The following is a 14,794-nucleotide window of genomic DNA, read 5'->3' as shown; positions in this document are numbered from 1 at the left end:
GGACTAAATTCATACCAGATGAAAACATGTGCTGATGTATAGGTTTTGTGAAAATTGCACACAGTAGAAAGTTTACTTAACAGTTGCAAATAAACATTTGTTGATGCCAGAATGCACGTCACTTCTAAGTGCAGGGCTAGAAATTCATATCCTGACATACCAGGCTAAGAGACTTCTCGAATTAATATAAATATCTGCATAAAAACTTACAAAACTAAGACAATGAAATGTGCACCTTCCAAGTTCATCTTTGTTCTAGTTTCGACCTCTTGCCACTGCTGTCTCTAGACTTTAACCAATTTCTTTTCTTCCTGAACGTTATTTATGAGCAAGTTTTCTGCATCCTTCCAACCTGCTATGTTGCACTCAAAAGTATTATTTTAGCATCAGAGTAAAGTGTTAGTCTGAAAATTATATAATAAGGGTATTGTTTTCCTATTTCTATTTAACAGTATATTTCTAATGTGTTTGTACTTCACATCTGTATTTTCATAGTATTAGTATCACAGACGGCATTGCAGGACTTGATTATTTGGTGCTGAAAGAATTTATTACAAGGTGAATATGTTGGAGTTTTACTTGTGCTTGACTGAAAAAATAATGCAAGTCTAGAAGGTGAAGATCCTGTCTTTTCATACCTTTGTTGGTATTTGCCTGTAGTATGTTGCCACGAATTTGTACAGAGAGGCTGCAAGTTTTTAGTCAGTAGTTAGATGACAGTTGATTAACAAATCAAAAGCCATTTCCTGGTGCTTGTGAAAAGTGTGGTGGAAGGACCCAATCTTTGTACAAACCTCAAGTAGCAGAACAGAACAAGCAGCAGTTAATACTGTTTACAGGGACCTCCTGTTTCAGACTTCCTGAGTTGGTAAATTCTAAATCTCTGGCAAGTTCAATAGCACATGGATTCCGAAGTTATTCTGAAGGTGTCTTATATTTCCTAAACCTTCTGGACAGTCTTGGAAAGTTTACTCTTAGTCCTTATCGATTGCCTTACTACCAGGTATATATTTTTTCTTGAAACTTCAGCAGAAATCAATAATCAGTCTAAACAAGGATTCTGCAGACGCACAGTAATAAGAACTAAAGTTTTTTTGGCTTGGTTGCTATTTATAGTTCGTGTTGTGTGAAGATTATACTTTCTTGTGGCTTTGTCACATTACAAGAGGCTGCGACCTTCATTTTAGCACCTTCTAGACATATAAGTTTCACAACTATTTTTAATTTAAGTCTTGTCTGTATAGTTCAGTAAGCTATGAATTCCCCATGTAGCCATTTTTGGTTTACGTTTTAGAAACTTGAGCCTGTAAGATCTGAAATGTGTTGTAAGAGAAAAGAAACCACATACTTAAAGTAAAGGATATCATTGCCAGTAACTGAAGAGATTTGTGAAGTAATCTCAATTTGTGTCAATAGTATATTCATTATGGGAAACTTCTGGTTTTCATAATTTCAATTTCCTTTTTTCTTTTCCTGGGGACTGCATACAATCATTAAGAATCCCCCAGTGTCTAGGAATGGTGGTTTTGCGAAAACATAATAATTATGGTAGTCAACCTTGTGGGTTTGCATAGAACCTGACAGTTTTATTCTTTAAGACCCAGCCTTCTGGTGATAATGATCCATAGGGGACAGAATTACACACTAGCCACTTCAAACTGTGACTATCCAGTGGCAAGTTCTGAGTGGGATTCAGCTAGACCATACCCTTCTCGCGGCTAAAATGGGACCCTGTAGTACCCCATCTTCAGCTTCTGCTCCAGAAGGATACGGGCTTCTATAGGTCCTGTCATCCCCATGTGTCTGACTCACGCATCTTAGGACATCTAAAATCACCTACATTTAGGGTCTTGTCCCAGATGCTTTTCTTCTAATGTTAGGGAGGAAACATCTGTGTAGAACCAAACCATCTGCAAGCAATCAGATGTTGTATCAGTGATTATCAGCCTGTTCTCCCGTCAGTTTTTAGCTGTAGCAATGCAGTGTCCTCACTTGATTTCATGTTGAAATCTGGCAGGTATTAAGCAAACATGGCTATCACTTGGTTCAAAGTTTTCAACACCTGTCTCTTCATATACGTATCTTTATGTAGATCAGTCAGCTTACGTTGCTTTTTTAATAGGTCGTATGCAACAACATGATAAAATCTGATCCAGAAACAGATGAAACTGTCTTCTTAAACTGAGGGAGAGTAAAATAAAGTTTCATCAGCTTCTGTGTCAGATTTTATTCCTAGCGAGGAACTTATATTTAAAGACAAAGACTTTATTATTTTCCCAGTAGTTTTATTTCAAGGATATAGCTGTCTGCAGCTACTGCTGCTGTATTGGAAGTGGTCATAATAGCTCAAAAAATATTTAATTAAGGAGAGGTTTCAAACAGCAGATTGGTATTTCTGGATTTCTTTAGAGTTTGTTGTCTCTACAGAACAGACTTGCATGAAAACGTGAGTTCTCAGGTCTCAGCTTCCTTGACACAACTCACTCACACAGGTTGAGTCCTAACTTACACCAGCATAGGCGGTTACCTCTTTGCCAGTAAATTAATCAAGGCCAGCACACAGGTTTAGTACTGTGACAGTATGTCCATGCTGTTCAATTCTTAGCTCTCCCCTTGATACAAATCTGGCTCGTGCCAACTAGCACTATTCCAGAGGCTGCAGGACCTAAATGCAATGAAAATTTCTCTCCTCACTTTAAGGGTAGTATAAAATAAATATTTAAGTATTATTCATGCTATTGCATAGCTATCTTTTCTTTTTCTTTGCTAATGCAAATATCATGTTTTGTAACTATTCCTTATAAAGGTGTTGCCAGGAGCGTGCTTAATAGACTTTGAGGTTAGTTTACATTATTATTAGAGCAAGCTATTTTGATTAAGATCGTGTGTCCATTATATTCAGTATTTTATACTGATGCCCATTCTAATAGCACTGTTAGAGTTGTTGCATACATAATTGGATAATTTCTCCATTTTAAAAATTGAAGGCATTTAGGAGGGGATTCTTCATTAGGGGAGAGTTTCAAAATGCTCTGGATAACTACAGAGTATGGGGATCTAAGAGGTATTGCACTTAAAGCTGACTTTACTGCAGTGGCATCATTCCTGTTGACTTCCTTGGCATCAAAATCTTGTCCAGGAATTCTTTTGCTGTGAGTGTCTTACCGGAAACCAATTTGCAGCTGTGGTTTAAGGCCACTGTCAAATCTGTTGACATGGGTTCTCTATAACTATGTGCTACAGACTTAGGAGGCTGAGCTGCCAGTGTGGCCTTTGGTATCAAAAGAGTACAAGACAGCATGATCTAATAAGCTAAGCAGAAACTCAACACACAGAAGTTCCATATCCTGATTGCGCTTTTGGTTTCCAGGAAGTCAATAAAATCCTAGATTTGTCAAACTCCATGGCAAAACATCCATTCATTTTGAATTTTATCTTTCTGCATTGGATGTCTTTACACTGCATTCATAGATTCCTTGCATTTGTGCCTGGAAAGTATACTTACTCTGTGGCAGACTACTGAGAAACAATTTTGATTTGGAATGCCAGCAGAATTTTTAAAACGAGGCAATAAAATGTGGATTAGCATATCACAAAGGGTATTTACTCAAGATTTTTAAAGGAAGCCAAACATAAAATTGCTGAGTAACTCTGGGCTGCTGCGTAAGTTGACCTTTTTGCTGGAGAAATGGGCGGTTACAAATAAGATACGATTTTTGAAAAAGTGACCAGGGAGATGCAGGGAACGGAGTCCCCCAGGGATCTCTTAGTGGACCTGTGCTCTCTCACATTTTCACCAATGGTTTGGAAAAAGGGGTGAGGAGAAATAGGTGGCAATATGTCTTGACAATACTGAATTCTTCAGGGTAGTGAAAAATTATCTCTGGACAGCAAGCATTGCAGAAAGTTCTCGTTGGTAGTGTGTAGTGCTGATAAAACAGTAGACAAAATTGCAGGTCACTAAATAAAAAACAGTGAATGAAGTGGAGGGGGAATGATCCTAAGAATGCACAAATAGCAGTGTGCTATTTAAATAAATTAGGTATTTATTGCAACTGAGGAAGGATATATTGTAATCACAAGAGATATTTCTGAAACTGTGAACTGTGGCAAGAAGGCAAATAAAATGTTAACAGTCTTTAAAAACAGTCTGTAAACAGTCTTAACAGAAAACAAGACAAAGCATCATTTGCAGATGTATACTGTGCCCTCAAGGTGTTGTATGCAATTTTAATTTCCTTCCCCTGCATCTCAAAAAGGTATTATTGAACTTTGCAGAGTGAAGAGAAAGTTGAGCATTAAAATATAGATTTTTTTTTTTTTTTTTTTTTTTTTTAAATCTGTGTAAGGACAAGTACACTAAACTAGAATTAAATAGATTAAGATTCTTCAGCTTGCGAAGAGACAAGTGGAGAGGCAGAAGTTATTTAAGTACAGAAAATTATGAGTTGTGTAATTGGTTGAATAGGAAAGCTGAACAGACAACAATGGTCAAAGTAAATTGGCAAATGAACTTATCAGGCAATTTTATAATAAAAAAAGGAAAATCTTTTTTTGCAGATTAAATCAATTATCAAAATTCACAATTCATTTCCACAGTATTTGTGGGTTCAAAAATGATGAGCAAATTCATAGTTATCCCCTGATGACTATTAAATGCGATAACACAATCTCAGGCTCATGAAATCTCAAAGCCACCAATTGCTGGAAGTTGGGAGGATATACTGAGGAAATATCATTCTCTATTTTTGTTTTTAGAGTCTTTGCCTAATCATCTGCTACTTAGGATTGCTACAGTTGAGGTATGGAGCTAGAAAATGTACTGTCTACTACAGGTGTTATTACACATAATAATATACTTGTGAGCGTACAATTCAGCAGAGCACCCAGTGTATAACTAGTGTAAGTAGTGATCTCTGATTTGTAGGAGATCTGCTGTATTTGATTTTGGTGCCAGCAACAGCTTAGTTACATCTATCTTCACTGCCTAGGTGCTTTACATGCACAGTCTCCAATTCCACCTCTTTCTTCTCAAGTAAAACTTTATGTTAACGTGTAAAAAGTCAACAGTAATGTAATGCAAAATGACAATTAACCATTCATTCACTGACCGTTTAGATTGGCTGAAATTGTTGAACTTTCTCATGACGTTCAGTCAGTCACCCGTACCCCAATGCTTGGATTTAGAGTGCACAAAAGCATCCACATTACTGCTCTCCAGAAGCAGCAAATCTACTTGTTTTGGTTATTCCACTCCTGAGACTCTTTCTCTACTTTTTTGTGGAACTCTAGGGATGGATGAGATGCTCTTTGTTTTCCTCACTTTAGTTTTTAGACAAGATGTCACTGTATTTTTTTGAATTTATTTTCCCAGCCTTGTACTAACCTTAGCCTATTTGAAGATTCTTGGTTTTCATCATTCATAGACTGGAGAATGTGGAGTCTGAATCCGCATTCCTAGTACTTTACTAGTATTGGTGCTGTTTACTACTAGCTGTTTGTATTAAGGATAGTAGGTGACAATGGTTACATGTTTAAATACATATGCCATACTGACTGCATAAAACAGCAGCAGCTGAAACGAGAGTTCCACAACAGAAAGGTTTTATTGCGGAAAAAGAGTTTTGCAATGCAGGAGTCTGATTTGAGCTTCCCTATTCCCTTAACAATAAGATATATGACAACGAAGTGTTTCTTAATAAAATTGATAAACAGAAGCATCATGCCAATTCTCTCCTCTGGGCTCAGGTGCATTATCACATCATCACAGCTTGACAAGCTACAATGTCAATTGAATTGCCATAGATGACCAGAAGTATGCTCTTAGCCCATGGCAAATGTAAGGTAATTTAATGACTGAGCTTAATCCTTGATGAAATACTGTATCTTGTCGCTGTGTGCACACAGCTGTTGTGGCTTATGTGAAATATGACTTGACCATGTATTTAACTCATCCTCATAAAATGTTTTTCATGGTAAATAGGTTGCCCTAAAAGAGCAATTAGCTTGAGGTAGGAGTGCATGTGTAGCATTGCTTCAAAGATCTACCCTCACATGGTGAGAGCCAGCCCTGCATTCCTTCTCCCTCACAGGGCAATAAGTCTTTCCAAAGTCTAAATGTGTTTCTGTTCAGCCCTGCCTGCAATTTTTTTCCTTTTTGAGTTTTCTTCAAAATCTTTATATTCTATCTTTTCTTTTTTTTTTTCTTTCTCTCCCAAGAAAACTTTGTGAATCTAGGATTGGAGACAGCAAGTTACTACTGAAATCAAAATCTTTTGATGATAAAGGCATTTTAATGCAGTATGCAGATCAATAATACTCTAGGTCTGACAAGTACAGTGAATCTGCAGTTGTTCTTAATATGATTATTCTATTTCAGCTTGCTGCATTACATAAATAGATAATCTACTTTTTTTAGTTAATCTATCCCACAGGCAGCAATGTATTAATGGTATTTCTTCATATATTGGTAGTGTTGCTTTACAATAGGCTCAAAAATCTGTCTCTTGTGTCTTTTTTTTTTTTCTTTCCACAGAGGGCACTATTTTTTCTGGATTACATTTTGTTATTTTTGAATTGGCAGATTGGTTGTTACTAGACAGTAATTATAAATGCCATCATATTTTGCAGAAATAAGGGAGTTGTCTCTCTTCCAAGGAATAATCTGATAAGCCTACTGAATATAAGTTGGTTTGAGAAGATTGCTTACCTTCTTTAATTTGAAAACGGAAATTTTAGAATATTTTCAAGACAAAATATTTTTTCCACACATGGTTGTAAATTTATAGAAGTTGCTCACGATAGGGTCACTGATTCCAACAAGCAGGGTGTCTGTGCGTCTCTCTTCTTTTTTTTTTTCTTTTTTTTTTTTTAAGTACCCTTAGAGGTATGGAAGAGGTCACTGAAAATATGATTAAAACCATTTGTGAAATTAGAACAGAAATAGAAGGCTGGGATCATAGCTGTTTTGAATACTTCCTCAGATCTGAAGAACATCATGGTAAAGGTGCCCTATTTTAGACAGGATTTGTTGTATCTAGGTTAGCTGCTGCAATGGGTTACACAAGACTTCCAGAAGCAGAGTCAGGCACAGTGTAGGTGAGTTTTTAATGCTGCCCTTCCCTTTTTATAGCTCTGTCTTGCGAGAACAGAGTATTGTGGTTTCCATTTAATCACCTTTGAAATAATTGTCCAATTACACAATAGTATGTTGCCAATCCTTCATAAGTTTCACATGTTTCAAAATAGACAAGGGAGTGGTATTGAAGACACCTGCAATTGAGGACATTGGTGGAGAGGAGAGAAAATGGAAGATACTTGTAGTGGTCAGTAACAACTGCAGTGTTAAAGGTCCTCCTCTTCAGGTATAGGTTGCATCAGCTGATACAGTGTGAGGTGTAAATGCCTCTCATAATTTGTGGCATATCAGAGAAAAAGATTTGCCTCGAGGTCTAAGATCTAAGCTTTGATGAGATGAAATGTATTAATCACAAGTTTCTGTTCTATATTTTCAGAAGAATGGCATAACAAATGGAACTCTCTACAAAAAAGCATTTATTGAGCACTTTGAACAGGCACCAATGTATGTTGCTGTTCTTACTTTCCTGGGTTTTGGAGTGGGAACAATATTTGGCTACCTGCGAGATTTTATGAGAGCCTGGGGACTAGAAAAACGTAACATTGCTGCAGAGAGAGAACAACAAAAAGTATGTATGAAAACGACATTATGTATCCACAGCTGAGTTTTCCCCTGCTTGCAAATTATGTACAATAACCTACTGAAGTAACAAGGCAGCCAACTTTCATCTTAGAGAAGAACATTGCATGGGGATGAGACGAACGATACGCACTGCAGTATAGTTAAACACATGTGTATCAATATGTATCTATATATATGTAAAATCATAATTTTCACCCAGAGAGATGTTCATCTTGTTCTAAGAGTGTCAGAATATTCTCAGCAAAATAGAATCTCAGTGTATTAGGTCAATCCACAGAAAAAGAAAACTCAGAAATGCCTTATTGTTAAATATATCATCTCTCCAAATCTCTTAAACCCCAATTTTTCTTTGTCCCATCTGGCTGTCTTACTTTGTCCTTCATAGCAACAGGCAGTGCTAACATCTTTGCAATTGCTGACTTATGTTTGCTGAACTGCTGGTCACGAAGCGCTCAGGAATCATTGTCCCAGCACAAAGTGAATGTAGACTGAATTCTTGTGAGTCCTGACTTAGAAATTTTTTCATCCCACATAGTTCTAAGTGAAACTTGCACCTCAGCAAGCTCAATTGCCTTCTAACTTTGTTTAGATTTTTTTGTTGCTCCTCCTTCTCTGTGCAATTTGAGCCATCATTTACAATAACACCTGGCATAATGGAGGAAAAATGCGAATAGTGTTACTGTTCCTCTTAAAAAAAAATTCCCGAAATTGTTTCCTGTTTTGGCTTTTCAAAGATGCATGCACAACTTAATGAAATATCATGGTGCAGTCTTTTTATTAGCATTCTCATGGAATATCTTTTTCAGTTCACTTCATGATATGGCCATTTGTTGAACTATTTTGATTCCAGACATGCCAGTTAAATCTTTTTGCCATCCACCATGGATTATTTGTTCATTTAATTCTCCAGTCTCCCACATATGTAACTACATGCCATGTTATTTTATCAGTTTCTTGTATCCAGTGTTTAATATGGCTATACTGCTGTTTCATATAAAACTTTGTTTAGATTCCATGCCTTCCTTTTAACTTAATTTCCAAGTAAAATCCATAGATAGAAATTAATTGTCAACTAAACTAGTTGTCTTAACTGGCTGTTTGCATGTCCAGCCTAGGCCAATAATACCCAGATCAATTACATTGGACTAGCTTTAATCTAATGCATCCAGCATTTCATGAAATATGATGAGTTGTTTATCCTAGTTTTGCAATCTGCTCTACACATAGCAAAGTGCTCAATTTGAAGCATTTGGTTTCTGCAAGTGAAAGAATCATGAGTTCTTCCATTTTCAGCTTTCCAAATGTTGGACTGGAGAATTAGGCCAACTTGTTGACCATTAAAAAAAAAAAAAAAAAACAACAAAAAAACCCCAAAACACCAAGAAAAAAACCCCACCCTCTAAAAAAGCCAACATTGTATTTCAAAGGAATTAAAGTAAGATATTTGCTGTTTGGAGTTGTTTGTGACATAGGAACATGTGACTGTTATAGCTCTCTGTTTACTAATGACTCAGTTTTTCCTTTTTAATGGGAATGACTTGGGTACAGGAGGAGACATTTTCCTAGCAATATAACCCTGTGCATGTTTTCAAACCAGGATTTTGTGCCACTTTATCAAGATTTTGAGAACTTTTACACCAGAAATCTCTATATGAGAATACGGGATAACTGGAATCGTCCAATTTGCAGTGTCCCAGGGCCACAGTTTGACCTCATGGAACGCGTTACGGATGATTACAACTGGACATTTAGGTGAGTCAGCTTACAGTCTGCAGCTGTCAGCTTTATAAGAATACTCCTGGTACATCTGCAAAGCACAGAAATTTGCATCTAGCCCTTCATACCTAGATCCTCGACTAATATACATCAGCATATTTTTTTTTTCTGAAATCAGTACTGTGCTGGCAATTTGTCCTCTTTCTTCTGAACATTGTTTGGAAATGCAGTATGGAAGGGACTGAACTTTATCACAAATGGGTTTTGTTTGGCTGTGTCAGCACAAGTAAGACCACTGACACTTCATTTATAACAACAGACCTTTAGTCAGAATATTACAACGAAATTTGTTGTATCACTTGGTTAGGATTTGAATCGTAATTTCTTGCATTGCATAAATGTGGCTTCTTACTTACATAGTGAGCCTTTGGCAGTGAGTTTTAAGCAGTTTACAGCTTGAAGATTTCAGTGTATCACAACTGTTACTGAATTAAATAGATATGGAAATTCACCACATAGACAATGTGTAGGTTGACTATATTTCAGCTTATTGAGAATGTACCATAGTGTTTCCCCACAACATTTTCCTCATGTTCCTCCATCAGTGAACAGTGATGACTTTGTGGAAGCTGTTGACAATTTGCTTGAAAAAATAGTGACTATAAGTTGTTCCTTAAATAAAGTCCTAAAGACTTTAGGTTGGTTTATTTAAATCCATAAAAGCACCCTTTCACCTAATACCAATATGTTGCCATCTACAGCTTGGAATCTGGAAAACATTCTGAGCAAGAAGCAGTATTTAGTCAGGAAAAGAGAAAGACTGGAAAAACTTTTGGGGCGTTAAAGTATGAGGATTGTAAATTCCCAAATAGGAATTTGACAATGGAACAAAATTTGGTGGGAAAATTTTTTGCGTTTTTTCTTTTCTTTTTGTTTGGGGTTGGAGGGAAAGTTGCACTGTTCTTTAAAATTTGCTTTAATTATAGGTTTACAGGAAGGACTATCAAGAATGTAATCAATATGGGTTCTTATAACTACCTCGGCTTTGCAGAAACAGATGTTAATGCTTTGAAAACTGTGACCATAGAGTTACAAAAATATGGGACAGGAATCTGCAGTACCAGACAGGAAATGGGTGAGTAAGCAGCTAGATGGCCACCAAAGTTTCTATAACTATATGCTTTTTCTTACAGATATCTTGAAGAAATTGGACACTTAGAGAATTTTAGTCACATCAACAATTACTTGTTTCACTACTAAAAGTGATGCTGCGTTTTATTCATTATCACATAAGGATTTTTTTAAAAGGAAAAATGTTACTGATTTTTGGAAAAGCAAAAACAAATGTGTCATATAATGGCCTGGGATTTTTAATGATAGAATTAATAGACTTATTTTTTAAAAGAAGTAAAATAAACATTGAAACTTCAAGAATTGTTCTGGGGCAAATTTAATTGCATGACAGATTTATATGAGACGTTAATGGGCACAACATAGAAATTTCTGGTGTGCCTCTAAGGAATAAATTCAGGAAGGCTCTATCTGACTTTTTTGGTTTATATGTCTTTTATGATTTGTTTGCTTTTTTGGTTCGTAGGCTGCATGTAGTGTTATCTTTAATTGTATATTTTTACACAAAGCCTTGCATTCCTAATTCCTGATTGCAGGTGCAATCAGCCTGCATTTCAGAGAAAACAATTTCAAGCCATAGAAATTCAAGGGGAGGTTTCTCTTCAGGATTTATCTTTCTTGGGAGCTATCAAAAGAAAAAAAAGGTAGGCTTCCCAGCATGGAGAAGTCTTTTATAGACTTCCCCCCGCCCAATCCAGCAGTGTGAAAAATTTTCTTTTTGTATCTCTCAAAGCAAACTCCTTTCCTCCAGAAATCTTATTGAAAAAATATTGTATTTCATTTGTTTTTTTATTTAAAGTCTCATTTCCAGACAAAAAAATAATGCAAACCTTGTCATCTGCTTCTTATCTTGTCATCATGGTTTCGTTTGCTAAATAATGTCAGTGACACCACCCAGAAGGGGTTTACAGATTGACCCTACTTTCTTTTTGTAGGTGACCCATCTGGTGACTGCAATATATTGTTTAACCTGAATTGCATGCTTGAAAGTGGTCACCATTACTAGTCATCTAAGGTATTGAAGGAACATTTCTCTGTGTCTTTTTCTCTTGGATTCTATTTTGTCTGAGAACATTTCAAGTTGTTTTCAGTACATCAAAGAATATGCCTGGTGTTCCTCATTCTTTATCTTTTGCGGAATTTTTTATGTGGAAGACTTGAATAACTTTGATTTATTGTCAAAAAAAAAACTTATGAAAAGATTGATTCTGTCTTCAAATATTAAAAATTTTATTAGTTAACTTCATCTAGTCTGTTTTGAGACCCAATGTATACAGATTTCTAGGACTTTCTCTTCATCTGAACTCCTGTGCAGTACTCAAAATTATCTTGATAGATTGAGCAAAGTTTTAGATCCATTCTAATGGCTTTCACAACAAATAGTCCTATGAAGTTCATTCAGATTATTCACAATGCAAGAATGGGCTACAAATAAAGAACACTGTACAAGTCTTGTCAGTATCAGTCTTTTAGGGAGTGAATTTCAGAGAGCACCTTGGACATCAAGACTTATTAAAATAGGAAAGCAGGGTGTCAAGAGCTGGCTTAGATGGTGTGGATGAGCAGTCATAGCATTTCGTCCTAGGCAGCTAACAGAGAGCCTGTGCTTGTGTAGTCAGCAGAGAGAGAGGTTGCTCCACAGAGCAACTCTGAGCAATGGTTACTTCATTGGCCCTGGCTTTGTTGGCGCCTGTCTACTGCTGTCCTGGTTTCTGCTGGGATAGAGTTAAATTTCTTCCTAGTGCTGTGTTTTGGATTTAGTATCAGAAGAATGTTGGTAACACACTGATGTTTTTAGTTGTTGCTAAGTAGTGCTTACACTAATCAAGGACTTTTCAGCTTCCCACGCTTTGCCAGGTGCGTAAGAAGCTGGGAGGGAAATTGGGCATTGCTCGGCAGGTGGTGAGCAATTGCATTGTGCATCACTTATTTGGTATATTCTATCGTTGTTGTTGTTGTTATTATTATTATTATTTTCCCTTCCTTTTCTGTTCTATTAAACTGTCTTTATCTCAATCCATGAATTTTACTTTTTTTTCCCCGATTCTCTCCCCCATCCCACTGTGGGGGAGTGGGGAGAGAGCCGAGCGGCTGTGCGGTATTTGGCTGCCTGCCGGGTTAAACCACAACAACCACCAAGAACTGTATAAACAACCCAAGGAAAATAGCTTCTTCTTAGTAGTGTGGATACCCTCTTCTCTTTTTCCTTTACCCTCTTGTGTTGCTTCAGCTCTATTCTGGTTCGCAGTTGAGCAGATTTGAAAAATTCTGTCCGAGTTAAATATATATACACATATACTTTCAAGAGAGAGATAGGGAAGTGTCTGTGTGAAAGGTCTTACCTTTTTTAACTATCATTTGCCATCTTCATCTTAGAAAAATAGAACAGAATGGTTTTGTTCCTGGGCAGATAGCATTTCAAAACTTTTGTTGTCATTGTGTGGCTGAGCTAAAGTGGTTGGAAGTAAAAAAATGCAGTGAGCTGTAGGAGCCAAGGCTATAAATTGCCTGTAGGGTCCTAATCCAAGAGAGTGCTTGAACATATTTATAATTTCAAGCTCATTGACTTTGAAAGTACTGTTCTGCTTACGTGCATTTAAGTGTCTGGCATGTTCAGGGTTTTACCAAGATCTCTCTCAAAGCAGTGATAGGTCTCTCTCTTTAAGAAGGATTATTCCACTACTTTGAGAAGATTTCAGAGAGAGGGGAAAACAAAGAAACAAATAAAATTAATGCGAGTGAATGTTTGAAAGAATACATGATGGTAAAACTGTCCTTTGTGGTCTTCTGCCTAAACTCCTCCTCGTATAACTGTGCAGACTGTGGAGTGGGTATAAAATGCTGTGATATCAGAATGTTGTTGCAGGTAGTTTGCTCTCAGAATAAGTTCATATGGATGTTTTAACATGGTAGTTTATATCTTTACAAAACTGTGTTTTATTAAGGAATCTTAGTGAAGCTAAACCTTGCTAAATGTAGAACAGTTGTTCTACATTCCCAGAAAAGTAACTTAAGACTGTGTGTAAACGTAGTTCAGAAATTAACTTCACTGAGAACTGTGAAGCCCTGCTCATGCTTTCTCTAAAATAATAACACACATGCCACTTGAACAGACATTTCTGTTTAAGCACAAAAGCATAGTAAACTGATAAAAACAGTGACTGGTCTTTCTAGACTTGTCCTCCATAAAAACATTTAAGGCTTTTCACTCCATTTTTAATTCCATGCTCTTTTTAAATTATAATAATAAAAAATCACTTTCTTAGCATGACAGTCATTTAAGATACATTCCTGAGGCTTTTGTGGGACTTTCAATCTGAAAGAAATATATTTTCTTTTTTTTTAAGACTACGCTAACTATTATCCCTTAGGAGCAGATCTTGGGGTTATAAGTGGTAGTTCCGTGAAAGCATTAGCTTATTGTTCAGTGGTCAGAAAGCAAATCAAATACTAGAAATTATTAGGAAGTGAACAGAAAGCCAATCATAGAACCTCAGTATGCTACTGCATAAAGCTGTGGTTTGCTGTCATCGTGAGTACTCTGTGCAGTTCTGGTCAAAAACATTTAGCAGAACTGGAAAGTGTCAGAGAAAGGCAACAAGGATCATCGAAGGCCTCAAACAGCTTCTGAGTGAAGAACTGTTGAGCTAGTTGTTTTCAGCTGTCAGAAATGCCTGTCATCTGGCTCAAAAAGAACCTAAAGGGGGAAATTGGAGAAATCTTCAAAATTATGTGTGGCGTGGAAGAGTGGTCAGGGTTGGCTGTTCATTGTCTCTTCCACTACAAGATCTACAGCGCATTGTATGAAGTTAGTAGAAGGTTTCCATCTAAATACGGGAGGCAGCTCTTAACACTGGAGGCTGGCAGACCCGAGGAACTCATTGCAAAGAAGGTTGCAGGTGCTAAAACTTTACACTCCCTTGCGTTCTAGAGGACTCTGGCCACATACATAGGAGAGGTCATTGATAGTTACTAGAAATACCAAAACTATTATCTGATTCAGGATGTCCTTATGCTGAAATTAGTTAGAAGCTGGGATACTACTATATATATGTTAGTCCTGCTTTCATTCTTCCCCAGACATCGATACAAGACCACTGTCAGATGAAGGATTATCAGCAAAAGGGACCTTTTGTGTGGTGCAGTGCATCTAATGCTAGTTGTTTAGCATTATTTTATGTAATTAGTTGTTTAGTATTAATTTATGTTATTACTTATATGCCTATG

The 14,794-nt window shown here is 36.7% G+C and overlaps 1 protein-coding gene across 2 annotated transcripts in view; it reads left to right on the top strand.

The window, feature by feature from the left end:
• SPTLC3 (serine palmitoyltransferase long chain base subunit 3) overlaps nt 1-14,794 on the top strand; it is a 168,212-nt gene that overhangs the window by 106,893 nt on the left and 46,525 nt on the right. For both annotated transcript variants that reach the window (XM_075147712.1, XM_075147713.1), the window contains 3 exons: nt 7,515-7,706; nt 9,318-9,472; nt 10,423-10,571. In XM_075147712.1, the coding sequence (XP_075003813.1) occupies nt 7,515-7,706; nt 9,318-9,472; nt 10,423-10,571 (496 nt within the window). The remainder of the gene's footprint in view (nt 1-7,514; nt 7,707-9,317; nt 9,473-10,422; nt 10,572-14,794) is intronic.

Source organism: Calonectris borealis, chromosome 3, assembly GCF_964195595.1.
Source record: "Calonectris borealis chromosome 3, bCalBor7.hap1.2, whole genome shotgun sequence".
Classification (NCBI taxonomy): Eukaryota; Metazoa; Chordata; class Aves; order Procellariiformes; family Procellariidae; genus Calonectris; species Calonectris borealis.
The sequence above is the reverse complement of the archived record's forward strand: the minus strand, read 5'-3'. Positions and strand labels throughout refer to the sequence as shown.